Below are 15,489 nucleotides of genomic sequence, written 5' to 3' on the forward strand. Positions count from 1 at the left end.
CACAGCTTCATCGGGAAGCTGTCCCAGCAGGGGACACATAGGAGATGAGTTGTCTTAGAGACTTGCTAATTAGATTCCTGACCACTGTGTATTCACCCGTATGTCTGTAAGGTTGATTTGCATTGAGTCATTCTTTTGTCCTTTTTGTGAATTCAGCTGCTGACCTGAGTGATTAAAAGACACCCTTAACCTGTAAACCTTGTAAATCTGATTGACCCACTCATGAGTGTAGTTCTGTACTGCTCTGCATGTTTCTCTGTTTTTCTGATTAAACTCACCATAACCAAGACTGTGAGCTGCCTTTTACCTCCTAAACTTGCCTTACAGTTTTTGCCACGACAATATTATTGTGTGCTAATCTAGATAAACATCTCATTATCACAATAATCAGAAATATTTTTTAATAATTTATTGTTGACTATAATCACATTATTAACATAGAGCATGGCAACCTACATAAAGGTTTTAATTTTAGTTAAATTGTGGATATTTCTTACTTTGGCCTTTCAGATGTTCATTTGATTTGATCATTGTCATACAAAACTAATTACATCCACTGTGATTCACTGTTGTACAAACATAAAAATATATAAAAATCCAAGGAGGGTGGATACTTTTTATAGACTTAATTTTCTGAGTTACCAGCTGCTCTGCTTTTGGCTTCTAAAGTGAGTTTAATTACACAAACAGTCTGTACTCCACACTATAGGTCAATTTTGTGGTCACAGATGGAGGAAGAGTGTGTATGTGTTGTGTGGGTGAGTGTGTGCGCATATGCATGTGCAGACTGTTGCTTATGTTTAGGCACCTTGGCAACCTGCTACTGCGTGCCTCTGCACTTGAGCAAACGGGTTAGGATTACATACTGTGTATCTTGTAAATAATATCAACTCAAGCTCTCACATATGGCATGGACAGAAGATATTTATCCACACGTCGAGCCATATGATCCACATACTTTTGAGATTTTCTCTGTAAGTGTGCATTTTTCAGTCCAGTCTCTTTGGTGGTTTTTTGACTGTTGGCTAAAGTTCCTTGTCTTAGCAACGACTAACTTTCTGCTCTTTGTTGTCACAGGTCCCCAGTATTTTGTCATAAAACAATAAGTTCTAGTATTAGTAGGAGTGATGTTTTTAATATTGTCTGTGTGTGGGAAGATAATCCTCTGATTTTCCTCTCTTCGCACTGAGTAGAGCCTCCTTCCCTGTTTAGGAAGGTACTGTATTGTATTCTCAGCCACTGTGCCTCCAGGCAGATAGCCTCATTACAGTCCCATCTCTGCTCCCCAGGCTCCTCAGCAGCCCTACACTATCCTGCAACACCTTCCAGCTACCATGATGCCTCCCAGCTTGGCACCTTCCATTAGGCCTGGTGGTCATGTCAAGGAGGGTATGGCAGACTGTCACCACACACAAACTAAATCTCACAGCTGTTCTTGCCTATCTGTCACATCACCTGCCTACTAGAAAGCACTCAGACATATTATTTATAGTCTTTTCCTTGAGCTTAGACAATTGCAGGAAATGTGTGTGCATGTGTTTGTCTGTGACATTGTGGGTAAAATTCCTGCCCTAACGCTCCAGCAGGTTTTAGTCAGCCCTTTTTACAACTTTTAAAGTATTAGTCAGTTATTGAAAATACCGTTTTGTAAGTCAGTGGCATTTAGTTCAGCCATTCAAAGGTTAAAGGTCTTCCAGCAGCTCATTACTTCAAGTGCAATGTGTTCCAAAAATGTCAAATTATATTACTGTGCATATGGATTTCAGCAAACAGGAAATTATACTGATTTTCTAATATAATCTAATGTGTCACTATCACCAAAACTATAAAACAATTCTTACTTTTAATACAAATTGAATATACTTCTAAATCACAAAATGCAACTGGTCAAAGAAAAAAGGTTAAAGAAACTCCTTGTATGTTCCTCTTGATCTATACATTTGTGGCATTTACAGGGTTTGGAGTTTACGCATTCTTCTTTGTTACAACTGCAAGTGATGGCTAATGTAATCATGTCTGTTCCAGTGTTACATTCAATTGACTGAGGCCCATTAGCTGCCATGCTGACGGATGTGTGAATTTGTTTACCTCATTTGCTTTCATTTGTTGAGTTACAATTCTGAGTCTATTAACACGGAGCTGTCATTGAATGCCAGCAACACACAACAAATCAGTTCATCAGTTTGACACAACAAATGATTTTCAGTCTTTTAAATGGTGTTTCAAAAATGGAAGGCGACAATACTGATAAAACAGTTTCACCTAAGAGAATACAAAAACTGCAAGAGCTAGGCAAACCCAATTGAACCAGCTATCAATAGATTGAATTTCATTATGTACTCAACCCCTTCAAGATGATGAAACATCACAAAGTTTGTCAACATACTGAATGTTGCACCACTGACCTAACAAACCACTGGGGCTCAGAGATATCATTTATTTAGCTGTAAACATTAAATAACTTCTAAGGGTGATAAAAAATATTGGGAAAACTCTTGCCTGCCAAATAAAGTATGAGTTTTTAAATTGCAGTGGAATTATAGTAATTGACTTTCCTAAACCTTTGTCAGAAATCATATTTGCACTGCTGGGTAGGAGCAAGATAACTCACTGAGATGAGTCATTGCCAAACAAATATTTAGTGATGAGGAGGAGGGAAAATTGAGCCAGGCACCTCATTCACCACCTTCTGGGTTAATCACCTAGTCACCCTGAGGGAGGACAAAAGGAAGATAAAACAAAAAAGACAAATCTCAGATAATTTTGAATTTGTTTCTCTCTCTCCCTCTGTGTCTGTCTCTCTCTCTCTCTCTGTGTATGTGTGTGTGTGTATATTCTCTATTCTCTAATATGCAGACCTTGTAGAGCTGATGATGATCCAGAATGCCCAGATACACCAGGTGATCATGAACAATATGACCATGTCAGCTCTCAGGTTGTTTGGATGCTCAGGCTCCCCACTGGGCACTAAGGTGGGTACCAAACATGGGTCAGGGTCAGTTAATGAGCTGAGTTTTAATTTGGAGTAAAACTATTAAAGGAAACAGATGATGGATTTTGTGATATGAAAGTTAGTTTGAGTATACCACCTTTATCTTTATTCGACAACATATAGAGAAAAGGAAATTTACATTTAATTTACATATAAATTTAGTTAGGAATCAAATCCCAACAATTTCTGTCAGTTGACTGTTGATGTTTTTGAACATGCTACATTTTTAACTGCCAAAAATGAGTTGCAGGAAATTTGGAGCATTATATTTTTCAAGTATTTTCTTAAATTCCACCTTGATTTAATTTAGAAATTTGTTTATTCCTCAAAAACTTGTTCTCTTCCTGAATTAAAACAAACAAACAAACAAAAAAAATGTTCAAAATCTATAATAATCTAGGTATTGCACTGAAAAATGCATTAAAGTTTGACTGTTTTTCTTCCAAACTGTGTCAGGCTCCAAGAGATCTGGTTATAATTCAAGAGAATGAGGCTGAGCCAGAGATATATCACCACTATTACCAGCCTGTCCAGTACATGCCCTGTCCTCCATGGCTCCTGCCTCAGGCCACACTGTTCTACCCAGAAGACCCTAACAAACCAAGCTCTGCTCAGTCACATAGAGACAGGTGATCAGACCTCTCCTATGTGCATTACATTTCATATAACACATCATTACTGTTGGTGCAGAAAATTAACTGTCAGACTGAATCAAAAGTCAAAGGCACATTTATCAAACTGAAACAAAATCCAGAAAATCCATCAGATTTATTAAATAAGCAAGTTTGTATAGTATCAAACCATTTCCTACTGGCAGGCAGTTTTATGGTTTTTAATACAGTTATACAGTCTTTATACACAGTATAGTTAGACAAAGAATGACATTATTAGTTGATATTAGTTAAGGTTTCTCTGTAAAGAGAGTCCACTGTTCAAGACAGACCCATTCATCCATGTAAATGCTTTGGTTAAGATAATGGCTGTGAATTACTACAGGTGTGGCAGGACCCTACTATTAGTTAACCTGTGTGGGATTTAGTAGATTTTCTTATTTTAATACAGGGCAAATAGCAAGAAAATTTTATATTTATATATTTATATTTTATATTGAGTAAACCTTACTTATTACCTTAATGTGGCTCTGTACAGTTCAGAATACAACCGTAATATCATTCATCCATCGATTATCTGTAACTGCTTATCCTGTTCAGGGTTGTAGGGGACTGGAGCCTTTCCGGCACCCTGGACAGGTCTCCATTCTATCACAGGGCCAACACAGACAGACAGCCATTCACTCACATTCACACTTATGGGCAATATAGAGTCACCAACTGACATTTGTGTCTTTTGAGGAAATCCACAGACTGGGGAAAACAAGCAAACTTGTCATAGAAAGTTAACAGCCAGCAGGTGGATTTAAATTCCACTCCACCACCATGCTGCCATCGATACTATCGCATATGTGTAATGCATTAGAAATAATAAAATGTATCATATCCATTGTTGATATAGCTCACCAAAAAACTGATTTTATGAGACAACTGAGAACATGGGGAAGGAAGCAAGCTTCATGTCTATTAAACAGTCCTTGACTTCTCATCTTTTCTTTATTAGAAAAGCGGAAATAGTAGCCGGAAGGAATTGTATATATAGTCCTGACAATCACTGCAAAAAACTGCAATTTTTTTTCACACAAACATATTGGACCTTCCAATCTATCTCAGGTCATGTTGTTTCTCCTGCAGAAAATAACTCCATCTATTGATCATTATCATTCGCTTTCAGATATTTTATGATTGCTCATTCATAAAAAATAAATCCTGGTAATAACACAACACTAAATAATATGTTTGATTAATTTGTTGTGTTGTCAGGCCTGTGGTCGCTCCCCCTCTGCCCCTCACCAGCACCTCGGGGACAGTGGGAGCCATCTTTGCTGCTACAGCAGGTAAAACACAGTACATAGAAACACCTGGCCAACAATCAATTAACAGTGTTTGCTCCTGTGATGTCATAGGGGTCTTCAAAGTACCTTGACAAGACAAGTGATGGCACAGATATTGAAATGTTTTATCTTTTGACTTGCATTTTTTTAGAGAGAACCAGCACTGCTGAGGCAAAAGCAGAGAAGAAGAAAAAGTGACTATTAATTCACTCATCAAATATGCTTTGAATAGGCACCACTAGTGGAAAACTATATAAGTTTAATAATCTTCAATTAAAGCACATTATTTTATATCTAACGTAAAATGATACCTTCATTTACAAGTGATTAACCAAATAAATGCAATACTCATACATATTTATGTTTATAGCTTCCTTTGCTTTGTTTAACCTGCATTCCCTAAACTATCCAGTAGGGAGTAGCAACAGATGCTAAGTGGGATGGCAAACAAACCACAGGCAAGATGTATTCCTGTACTTAAAAGCCTTCACAGTGACTCTGCATGCTACAGTGGATACGCACTGTGATCAGTGTGACACCACTTTTGCTGTGTAACACTATGTGACCTTGTCTTTAAATACACTGTGATGAGTACTCAGAAGAATAAGCGGGGGCATAATACTCTTTCCCTACAAATCAAAGTTAAATACAAAGATTAAATCAGTGAAATATTTTGCTAAAATAGTGCAATTCAACAATTACACAAAATATTTAGGTGTTTAAAAAAAACAGGTTTGGCATATGAGTGTTTTGTCTCACTGGTTCAAGCTGAGGTAAAGGAAGAGGTGTTGAGTTAATGTAGTACAGTTGGAAACCTAGTTCATAAGGTTAACTTGCAGAAGCAGACTGACTTTTCCAAAAGGAAAAGAGAGTAAGCAGCTGTGACAGCTGAAGCATAGGAAAGAATTTCAGCGTCAGTTTAGTTGGTTTTTCTGTGACAACTTTACATCATCTAAATCCCTCATTCCTTGGCATCCACTGAAAATAGTTCCAGTGTTTGTACTGTAGGGTTATTTGGAGTTTGAAAACTAGATTGTACTGTGACAGTGTGGGGTGGGGATGATTTCAGCAGCAGTGTGGGAGGATAATTTTAAAGATAGGGGGTGAAGGCAGCACACCCAAATCTCTGATAAATCACTAGGATTAAGAGCTTTAATGAGAGGAACGTGCCGATATGAATGTCTCTCCCCTGTCTCCACGGTAATGCCAATGTTTACCCAGCTATTAATATCAAACCACGAAACGCCGCCTATCAGTGAGACTGATGAGAGAGAGGCACAGTACATTAGAAGGGCTTTAAAGAGACAAATATATTCAGAAGACGAATGAGATTTCTTTTTAGGACGGCAGCTAATAGCAGAATTAATAATTAATGTTATATTGAGTAAACTGTATATGTAGGAAGAACAAAGGAGGTGACGCAGCACATGGATTACAGCTCTGCACACTAACAGGAGAACCGGGCAGTCGTTTGTTGTTTTGAGAACAAACACCAGACATGGAACATAAAAGATATATGAGGGATGTAAAGTGGTGAAGTGGTGCTTGCTCAGTAGCTGGGACAGTTTGTACGCATCCAAATTATGGGAAACAGATACACGGTTATTTATAGCAGACTGTCTAGAAGAGTTCTGTCAGAAAATAAAATGTTTTATTTCTATTATTAAATAATTACGCTAATACTTTCATTAGTATTTTCAGTACATTGCTTTACTATCATACCATGTTTTGGCCATAATCCCTGTTTGCTTTATCCCTAATTCTCTATCTTATTCGAAGACTGGGTCATGTCAATTGGACTTCTTTCTTCAGCTTCAGATGAGCAGCAGTCCAAACCTGCATGACTTCCCCCATTTTCTTCTATCCATGCCCCTCCACTCTTAAACTGAATAAGTACTCTTTCCCAGAAAATTGCGTGAAAACGTTTGCCTTAAACCATTTTTTAGTGGAAATATGTTTTAAAACTTATCATATTGTGAGGCAGCGCTTTCAATACTTCCTGTGATCCAGGCTCGCTGGCAGTGGAGATAAATACTTTTAAAGCTTTTTTCAGGAGGCTCACCCTTTTTTCAGAGCAGGATACGAGAGGGCTGGGTTTAATGGAGTGGGTTGATCCTGAGACTCATGCTACTAGCTTAAGTTGCATTTTAACTTTAATCTTAATTAAAGCTAAAAGCTCTTTTCTTTTCAACAACAGTTCAACAGTTAGATTGTATAGTTTCACTCTGTATCCCCAAGTTAAAAAACAGCTGATCATATTCCTCTGCTGCAGTAAGAAAACAGAAAAGAGTAAAATTTGTGTTAAAAAAATTATGCAACTTTGATAAATTCCAAATCAATGTAGAACAGTGCAACTGCTATATGAGTGAACCTTTGTGCATTTTTTAGATGCAAAGATGGCTGTAAACAGTGGCCCTTACTTCTTACAGTGTGGTCACATTTTAGGCAGAAACATTTGTGAAAGGTGTTATGTTAATTTAAAAACATTGCAGGGATCATCATGTTTGTCTCTCGTTAAAGTCTTCTACTTCAGCAAAAAATGTATTAAAAATACAATCATGTTGCATCTTAGACAGAAATGACAGACAACTGATGATTATGAAAACCTTTATTTGTAAAAATAATAAATATCTAGAACAATCTCAACATTATAGCACATATTCAAATGCATTTACACCACTAGGTACTCTCAGCTATGTCAGTATCTGTTCCTCTATCAGATTTAAATATAGACTGTCACTCGACTAACAAGACATATTGCTTAATACACAGTAAAGAACAGGTTATTAATTTTCCTAAGTCCTCTTGATGAGAGGTGTCAGATGGCACACACACACAGACCAACACACACAAATGTACACGTGTGCTGTACAGCCAGCCAGAGCCTTGTGTATTCTTCACAGAGATCATTCTGAGGTCTCACCCCTTCTTTCCTCTCTCTCTTTTAACATCCCTATGCATGTCATTTTCCATCAATCACTTTCTGCATCATTGCATGTTTTTGCTACCTAATACATGAGTTGAAGAACTTCAAGAAGAATTAATTTGCCACATGAGAATATTTGCACCATTCAATAAAACAGATAGTCGAATGACTACCCATGTGGCATGGTTGAGGATCTCCAGCTCATGTTGGTTCTACAGCTGGCTCATAGTGTTTCCAACCTGTGACAGCTGAGAACACAACCCCTGCCTCTTGATCACAGTGCAAATGTGTTCACACAACCATTTCTCATACCACTGACCACCAAATGCCAACGCTGACAAAGTGTGACATTTACCTGGTGCTGGGTTCATAAGAAACAAAGATAGTGCTAAAGATCTACAGTATGTAGGGTTTACCAAGAAAGACACTAGAGACAAATCTATATACACATCTATATTTCCTGACACACTCTGATCAGTGACTGTCCTTCTATATCTGTCATCCTTCTTGTCTCTCCCTAACATCCCCTCCTCCTCTCTTAATTTTTCACCCTCTCTGGGCCTCTTGGGACATGGAGCGACCAAGGACTTGGGGTGCTTTGACAAAGTCCATGAGGGTTGGTTTGACTGGGGGAAGGTCTCTGGTGATCTCGTCCACACTCCTCTTGCTGGGACAAACTCCATCTGGTGTGGGGAAAGGCTGCAGGTCCGCCTCTGTATGTGGGGCTCCACGTCCAAGCCTGCCACCCAACTCTGCAGGGGTGAAGATCGGCAAGGGGAGGGTGATTCTCTTTGGCAACAGCTGGTGTTCCCTTACCCCTCTTTCTACTGTGCCCACTCTGAAGACACCGGAGGGACACTTCTGTATCAGTGAACGGGCCTGCCACTGCCGGGACATAGTCTCCCTGCGAGAGTCATCATTCATGTGCATCTTCTGACTGAGGGGAATAAGAAAAAAGCATAGAAACTCTGAGTAATTACTGTTATTTAAACACGTTATTTGCGTCACCATAGTTTCAACACGACTATAGTTCTAACAGGAGATCAGCACATCTTGTGATGTTAAAGAAAGCTTTAAATCACAGTCGAGAGGTTATTAGTAGAAATATCAACTCTTTTCCTTTTGATTCATTGGTGACAGGTTGGACATTCTGTGAGCTCTCACCTGTCCTGAGGTTGAGTTTTGAGGCTGACACTGTGCCAGTCAGCAGTGTAGCTCTCCCTCTGAGCCTTGTTTTCCTCCCGTACACTACAGGTTAGCTCAGCTGCCACCACCACGCCATTACACTTCTCCAGAACGGTACAAATTGGCATCTTCATCTGCTGTGGAAAGCTCTGTCTTTGATTTACTTTTCCCAGTGGGTCTTGTTGATCAGTCTTGAGGTCTGGTCTTGTGACTGAGATGTGAATGTCTGCTCAAGGAAAAAGTGATGCTTCAGCTGGCTGAATCTCCAGGCTTCCACTGTTTTGTTCAAGCTGTCTATGCCTGGAATGGGGTCTATCCACTACTTTTATAGTTGCTCGGTTGCTATTTATGATCCATGTTGTCACTCTACAATCACTGTGTACGGACATTCAACACCAAGTGCTCCATATCTCATTCCCTGAGAGCTGGAAGCCACTCTGAGGAGGGGTTACGGGTAATTGAGCCGAAAACCCCCTGATTCTCAAATTGTATATCCATTCCATTGTACTCATTCAGCCCAGCACTTTCCACTTCAACTGTGATCACAGTGTTGTAGAGGGCGACATATCATAGAGAGACTTTGTGTAAACATGTAGACAGCCAAACACACAATGGGTGATTAGTCTTCGGATGGAATGTTAAAAGGTTTTAATCTTGATGTACATAAAGCAGCAAGTGACACTGTGTTCTTGTGGAAGAATAACAGTGAGGCAGCTGTTTTTTCATTTACAAAGGATATTTCAGACATGTAGGTTAAATACATAGGGATCAGCCGCAACACATTTGTCACCTAGGGATAAAAGGTGCAAAGCAGTAGGATGTTATGTAGTGTTTCCATTTAATCTTGACTGACTTTTTATTAATAATAAAGTTAAAAAGAAGTTTCATCCTTATTATGTGCTTTGTGACATCAAACCCTACGGATGTCACTACAGTACACTTCCTCATAGGAGAAGTAAGAGATCTATCCCTTGTGATTCATTACCTCAGCGCTGGAACGCCACGTAAGCCATAATCCACTCAGGTTACAGACTGTGAAACACACACACACACAAGCACACAAATATTCACCCCTGACAGTTGTGTGCTGGTGTGTAGTTACTACCGGTCCCTGTTTGTGACTCATCCATCCACACTGGGGACTGATATTCACCTATATCAGATATCGCACATAAGGCATAACGTATGATCATCCTAAGGACAAGAAGTCTAATCAATCACACTTTCATCAAGTGTTTCATCAAGGACTTTCTCATGTAGTAATACAGTATTCACAAGTTAAACCTGATCCAGAGTATGACATGAAATACATAATGATTTGAGTGCATGTATGTACTTTCATACCTAAAGGACATTACTAATACTGTCACTACAATTTAGCATTTATAAGCGCGATATACATAAAGACAGAGAGATAGATAGCTTATTCATGATTATATGTATAGCGAGTAATCAATACTGAACTCATACTGAACTTGTATGAATACTTACTATTTACTACTGCACTATTATTCCATTTTATGTTTTTAATAATGTATGTTACCGTTTAGTTTTTACACCAGCTTTACATGTATTTAATTGGTATCATTTATTGTTGTGAGATACATTAATGCACACATCTGTATGTAATAGAGCCTGTTATTAAATGCTTTATTGCATATAAATGGTTATTGAGGGAAGTTAATGCATTTTTTTTTCATTTCCTTTAAGTAGCTGTACAATGCTATTTTACCTTTGCCTTACAATATTTCAATTTCTTTTCCGCATCTTTTCAACAAAGTGATTTGCATTGCTACTGTCAGATAAAGAAAAGAGAGCAAAAGGGCCTTAGGTATCCCTGGGGTCGTGTGCTCAGGCATGTTATGACACCATGGCAACCATGAAATGCCATGTCAGAAACTTAGTAAGTCACTATGCAAGATCCTTCAATGTTGAAATAATTTTTTTTTAAGTCAGTTTGATATTGAGCAATTACGTTTTAACTTAGTGACTCTTCACAGTGTGGTGCTCATTTGTGTATTCACTCACTAAAAATGAAAGGACATCAGATGTCTTTCATCTCTTAGCTGTTTTTGGGTGAGTCATGCTATGCTAATGAAGATGAGGGGGGTCTGTAAAGGTGACCACTGATGAGGCGAGCCCTGTCACAGTGGCCCCTCCACCTGAACCTGGCACGGCCAGGAAGAACTTTGTGTTGCATAACAACAGTCCCACAGCTGTTGGGAAATAACATTTAAATGAGCTGTCACCAAGAGCATTGGGGAGTGGGAGGGAGAAGGGGAGGAGAAAGGCAATTGCAAGATAAAGTCCAGGCCTGTCAGGACAGGTTAAATAAGGTAAAGTATTGTGAGAGTAAGTCTAAAAAGACAAAGAGAGGAGCCTCCTACACTGTACTTGCTTTGCAGTTCGAAGAATCTGAGACAAAGTGAACCGTCTTGGACTCCACTGTGACTCTTGACTCTTGAGTGCTTCAGACAATCCTGGCACCACAGAGTGGTGCTGATATTGTGTTTGCCAATGCATCACTTATCGGGTGCCGTGTTCAAACACGTGCCCTCACCAGAGTGTCTCTCTTGCATAACAACAACAACAACAAACAGCTGACCACCAAAATGCCATCGCCATCTATCTTGCAACCTAGTCTGGTCCCAGTGGAATGGTCAGATGCTGGACAGGCTGCATCAGCCCAGGAAAATTATCTGCACACAGCAGGACACATGGAGACATAGGAAGAGACTGAAGATCTTTGTATTCCATTTCAAATGATTGTTGCCGTGTGCCATCATTTCAGCGGCATCACTGCTCAGTTGTTACAAGGTTTCTACACAGCAAATTCTATTTAAGTTTCAAATTGCCTTAGGCCATAAAAATAGTTGATCTGTTATTCTTTTTTCACATGAGCTAGCTCCAGGGTAGGTATCATATTAATAGATTAAATTGTACACAAAAGTGGCTGTAGCCTGCAACTTTATTTCTTAATTAATTTGGGGAATAGACCATAACACATACAAAAACTGTCACCTTTTCAGCAACCTACTCTGTGGGTATAAAGCCCTCTTACTTGGAAGTCACGTAACTTAATAGTCACATACACAAACCTTTTAATAAAAATCCATCCTCCAGCACTCTCTATATTGCATTTTATCTGAAATGTTCTAAAATACAGGAAAGCAAGTGCAGACTTTATTTAGAAAAGATCAAGCACACATGAAACTACAACAGATATCTGACATCAGATTATCGTGTTACTTTTTTCAGTGTTGTTACTAATCATGTGATCAAATGAAACAAGTGCTGATAATCATAGGACAACATATAAAGAGACTCTACTCACAGGAACATCGCTACCCTGAAGGTTCACAACAACTAAACAATGAACAGGCTATAAACTCAATGCACTTTTAAGTAGACAGAAAAAATATGCTAAGCCCTGTTAGATTTGAACTGGTGAAAACAGAGTAAGATTAAAGCGGTGCAGTTTGGGGAGAGAGGAAAAACTGTTCAACATCCAAGAAGCAGTAGTCACATGGTGCAATTCTGTGATCCAGGTCTCTAGGGTTGATGACTACTGCCCCCTGCCTCGTATCTTTCATTATTGCAGCCGGTACATGACCACATCTGTCCCTCAATCGTCTCTTTCACTCTCATCCTCCTCTTCTTCACCCCTTCCATTCATGGCCTCTACTCTGGCCAGCAGCAGCGGTAGGTTTATGGCAAGGCCCGTTGGCTCCTCATCAGAATCATCCCTTGGAGGATAGAAGCGCTTTGCCTTTGCAAGAAAATCCTCAGCTATATCTAGATACAGGAGACGATCCTGTGAAGAGTGAGAAACAAACTGGTTGGAGCAAGAAATTGAAATATGATATATGATATATAGAATATGTTAAGGTGATGCTTTCTACTGCACCATTTGGGATTGAATGTGTCAAACTATTTCCTTTCTTGGGTGTGATCATAGAGAGAAACAGCCCTAAAATGTTTTTTTAAAGGTTAGGCTTTCAGATGAGTGGCTGTTTACTAAGTATTAGATCCAGGTCAGTGCAAGGGAATAGTATGAGTTTAAAGTTCAATTTCATTACAGTTGTGACAAATTTCTGATCTTACCAGGATGAACAGATATCTTTCTGGTGGTGGTTCTCTGCTGCTGAAGACGGAGGTCTCAGAGTGGAGCGTCTGAAGAAGGTCACGTGCTGCTGGGGCATTACGCATACGGTCAAGCGAGGCACTGGCAGACACTGTCAGCAGAGAGTCTGCCTCTGCCATAAAACCTGGAGAGGAAGCGAGACAATTAGTGGTTACTCAGTGTATAGAGGTGTCAGTGGGTCTCACATAACATCTATCCAGTCTCACCTAGATTTTCCAAGATTGTCTTCCATCTGTCTCTTACTTCGCGCCGCGTATCTCTCATGGCCTCAATGTCAACACTAAGACGGCGATAACCCTAAACATCAAAAGGACGAGAAAAGATTTTAAAAGGATTTTCCTTCAGCCCACTGTTATTTTTTATGATTCAACAATGGATCATTGTACTGGTCAGCTATGGCCAGTTTGAATATCCGATAAGAATGATTTCATATAGTTTATAATGACTCCCTAATATTTTCTTTGTCTTGCATTTTATGTAAACAAATTCAATTAGCATTAGCAGTTATTTTTCACTAGCACCATTTTTTCATTTTCATCTTAAATGGCCTTCAGAAAATCCCCAATACAAATTTCTGTATCTTTCATTTATACATACTGAGGATCCCATGCGCATCTTGTTCCTGGCCTGCAGCAGGGAATAAAGGGTCCGGTCGTCATCCCTCTCTGTGTGGCTGGGGTCTCCGGGTTCGCTCCACAAGTTAGTCTCCTCATCACGACGCTTCTGGACTTCACGATTAAAATACTCTAATGGATCATCCCTGTATGATTGCCCAGTAGACACATGCACCCAGAAAAACAGTATTCCACAATAAAACAATAGTTGTACATAGATAAATACAGTAGTATTAGTTGTAAATACGTAGACTTACCTACTGACACTATTAAGGACAATTTACCGTGGACAATATACACATATACTATAATACACGTTTTTATTGATGTATTTAATATCATCTTACGGTAACAGTGGCTGCTTCTCATCCTCATCTTCAACATCACCAATGCAGCAGCAGCAGCAGAACTGCTTACAGAATTTCTTGATGACTGAACCCATCTGTTGAGTGCACTCGGTGTTCACAATCCAGGGATTAGCTGTATTTCACTAAATTGTAAATTTCTTGGCTCTTCAAGAAGTATATATGTGGATCCCACAAACACAGCTGGTTTAGCTCCAAATGATGTGGTCCCTGAAGATGCTCTGACCTTATTCACAGCCTAAGAAAAAGTAGATATCACATTATTTAAATGATCCATTTAAATGTATTAATCCTTTTTCAGTTTCTGAGGAAGAATTTATGGTAAACTTTATCAGACAGGACAACAAGAAATTACACCAACAAAAAAAAAATCTACAAAAAAGGTCCCAAATCTTTACCAAAATTTCCGCTTCCCATTTTTGAGGAGCCCACTGTGGCTCCACATCCAGGAGAGGTTTGTCCTACAAATCACTGGCAAGAATCCATCCAGATAAAGACACTCATGCAGATCGCAGCCCAGAGACTGCTGCTTCTCATCAGCCTTACATGGAGGACAATGAGAGCAGTGAGATGCTTGTTCTCTCATCGATATAAAAACACATATTCACACACTCATATCCTCAGAAGACAGTCACAGCACAATCATGTGAGCTGTTCCAGCTCTTGTCCTCTTGCGTTTTGCCCAGAGGACAACACAATTCTGCCTACTAACTGGAATTACTGAAGTATAGATCTATACAAAAATAGATAAATAATAATATTTGGATAGTTTTGAATTTCTGAAAAAAATCATATGGATGTATGCCTTTAGATTACTTTAATTTTAGTAAAAGCTTAGGCCCTTGGCATATGCCTTGGTGGCATAGGACAAAAATAACTACAACATGGAGAGTGACTTGGCCTGCAGAAGCCAGCCTTATTTGAGTTGAGGGCTTTTTTTAAAGGCAGTCAGGCATTAAAGAAAATAAAGGATCAAATCACACTGTACTGTTGACATAAACAACTCCAGGATCCAATAATAGTAATATTAATTATTCATTTTATTTATAAACTGTAAATACATAAAAGGAAAACTACTGTAACACTTGATATGAGGAATTTATAATCACTTGGTTTGGGAAAAAAGAAAATATTTGTATCAGTTTGTAGATTATGGATATAATTATGATCTCTTAAGAAAATGCACGATAACAATCAGGTTGCACCTGTAAGTTGGCAGAGCTCTTATTTTATTAGATGTAAGACACTGGACTCGGGGGAAACTGCAAAGTCAGTTAAGAAGGCTTAAATTAACATGTTCCATTAATAAGAAAAAGAC

The 15,489-nt window shown here is 38.9% G+C and overlaps 3 protein-coding genes across 4 annotated transcripts; 1 reads left to right on the forward strand and 2 right to left on the reverse strand.

Moving 5' to 3' along the window:
- The first annotated feature begins 852 nt into the window (after nt 1–852).
- On the forward strand, nt 853–5,267 carry LOC137100341 (proline-rich protein 29-like). 2 transcript variants are annotated; one of them, XM_067478116.1, is made up of 6 exons: nt 853–974; nt 1,290–1,389; nt 2,857–2,972; nt 3,449–3,621; nt 4,867–4,940; nt 5,089–5,267. In XM_067478116.1, the coding sequence occupies exons 1-6, from the start codon at nt 906–908 to the stop codon at nt 5,133–5,135; spliced, it is 579 nt and encodes a 192-aa protein (XP_067334217.1). In that variant the 5' UTR covers nt 853–905; the 3' UTR covers nt 5,136–5,267. The 2 variants fall into 2 exon arrangements, with proteins under 2 accessions (XP_067334217.1, XP_067334216.1); XM_067478115.1 differs by lacking the exon at nt 5,089–5,267 and having other exon boundaries at nt 4,867–5,075.
- A 2,263-nt stretch (nt 5,268–7,530) lies between these two features.
- Nucleotides 7,531–9,361, reverse strand: tcap (titin-cap (telethonin)). The gene is made up of 2 exons (XM_067478225.1): nt 9,028–9,361; nt 7,531–8,800 (listed from the first exon to the last, which is right to left on the reverse strand). The coding sequence occupies exons 1-2, from the start codon at nt 9,180–9,182 to the stop codon at nt 8,410–8,412; spliced, it is 546 nt and encodes a 181-aa protein (XP_067334326.1). The 5' UTR covers nt 9,183–9,361; the 3' UTR covers nt 7,531–8,409.
- Nucleotides 9,362–9,729: 368 nt separating this feature from the next.
- Nucleotides 9,730–14,743, reverse strand: mreg (melanoregulin). The gene is made up of 6 exons (XM_067478224.1): nt 14,570–14,743; nt 14,154–14,409; nt 13,790–13,952; nt 13,399–13,489; nt 13,153–13,316; nt 9,730–12,862 (listed from the first exon to the last, which is right to left on the reverse strand). Exons 2-6 carry the CDS (start codon nt 14,246–14,248, stop codon nt 12,674–12,676), a joined length of 702 nt encoding a protein of 233 aa, XP_067334325.1. The 5' UTR covers nt 14,249–14,409; nt 14,570–14,743; the 3' UTR covers nt 9,730–12,673.
- Between the last annotated feature and the right edge of the window lie 746 nt (nt 14,744–15,489).

This window comes from Channa argus, chromosome 15 (assembly GCF_033026475.1).
Source record: "Channa argus isolate prfri chromosome 15, Channa argus male v1.0, whole genome shotgun sequence".
Classification (NCBI taxonomy): domain Eukaryota; kingdom Metazoa; phylum Chordata; class Actinopteri; order Anabantiformes; family Channidae; genus Channa; species Channa argus.

Bases quoted from the DNA above. Each gene is read 5' to 3' on its own strand.
- LOC137100341 (XM_067478115.1), top strand. From the start codon at position 906: ATGGCATGGACAGAAGATATTTATCCACACGTCGAGCCATATGATCCA. The intron at 975-1,289 runs GTAAGTGTGCAT...TCTGCTCCCCAG, and splicing joins ATACTTTTGAGATTTTCTCT to GCTCCTCAGCAGCCCTACAC. The intron at 1,390-2,856 runs GTATGGCAGACT...TCTAATATGCAG, and splicing joins TGGTGGTCATGTCAAGGAGG to ACCTTGTAGAGCTGATGATG.
- tcap (XM_067478225.1), bottom strand. From the start codon at position 9,182: ATGAAGATGCCAATTTGTACCGTTCTGGAGAAGTGTAATGGCGTGGTG. The intron at 8,801-9,027 runs GTGAGAGCTCAC...TATTCCCCTCAG, and splicing joins AAAACTCAACCTCAGGACAG to TCAGAAGATGCACATGAATG.
- mreg (XM_067478224.1), bottom strand. From the start codon at position 14,248: ATGGGTTCAGTCATCAAGAAATTCTGTAAGCAGTTCTGCTGCTGCTGC. The intron at 13,953-14,153 runs GTAAGATGATAT...GCAATCATACAG, and splicing joins GAGAAGCAGCCACTGTTACC to GGATGATCCATTAGAGTATT. The intron at 12,863-13,152 runs GTAAGATCAGAA...CACTCTTCACAG, and splicing joins AAAGATATCTGTTCATCCTG to GATCGTCTCCTGTATCTAGA.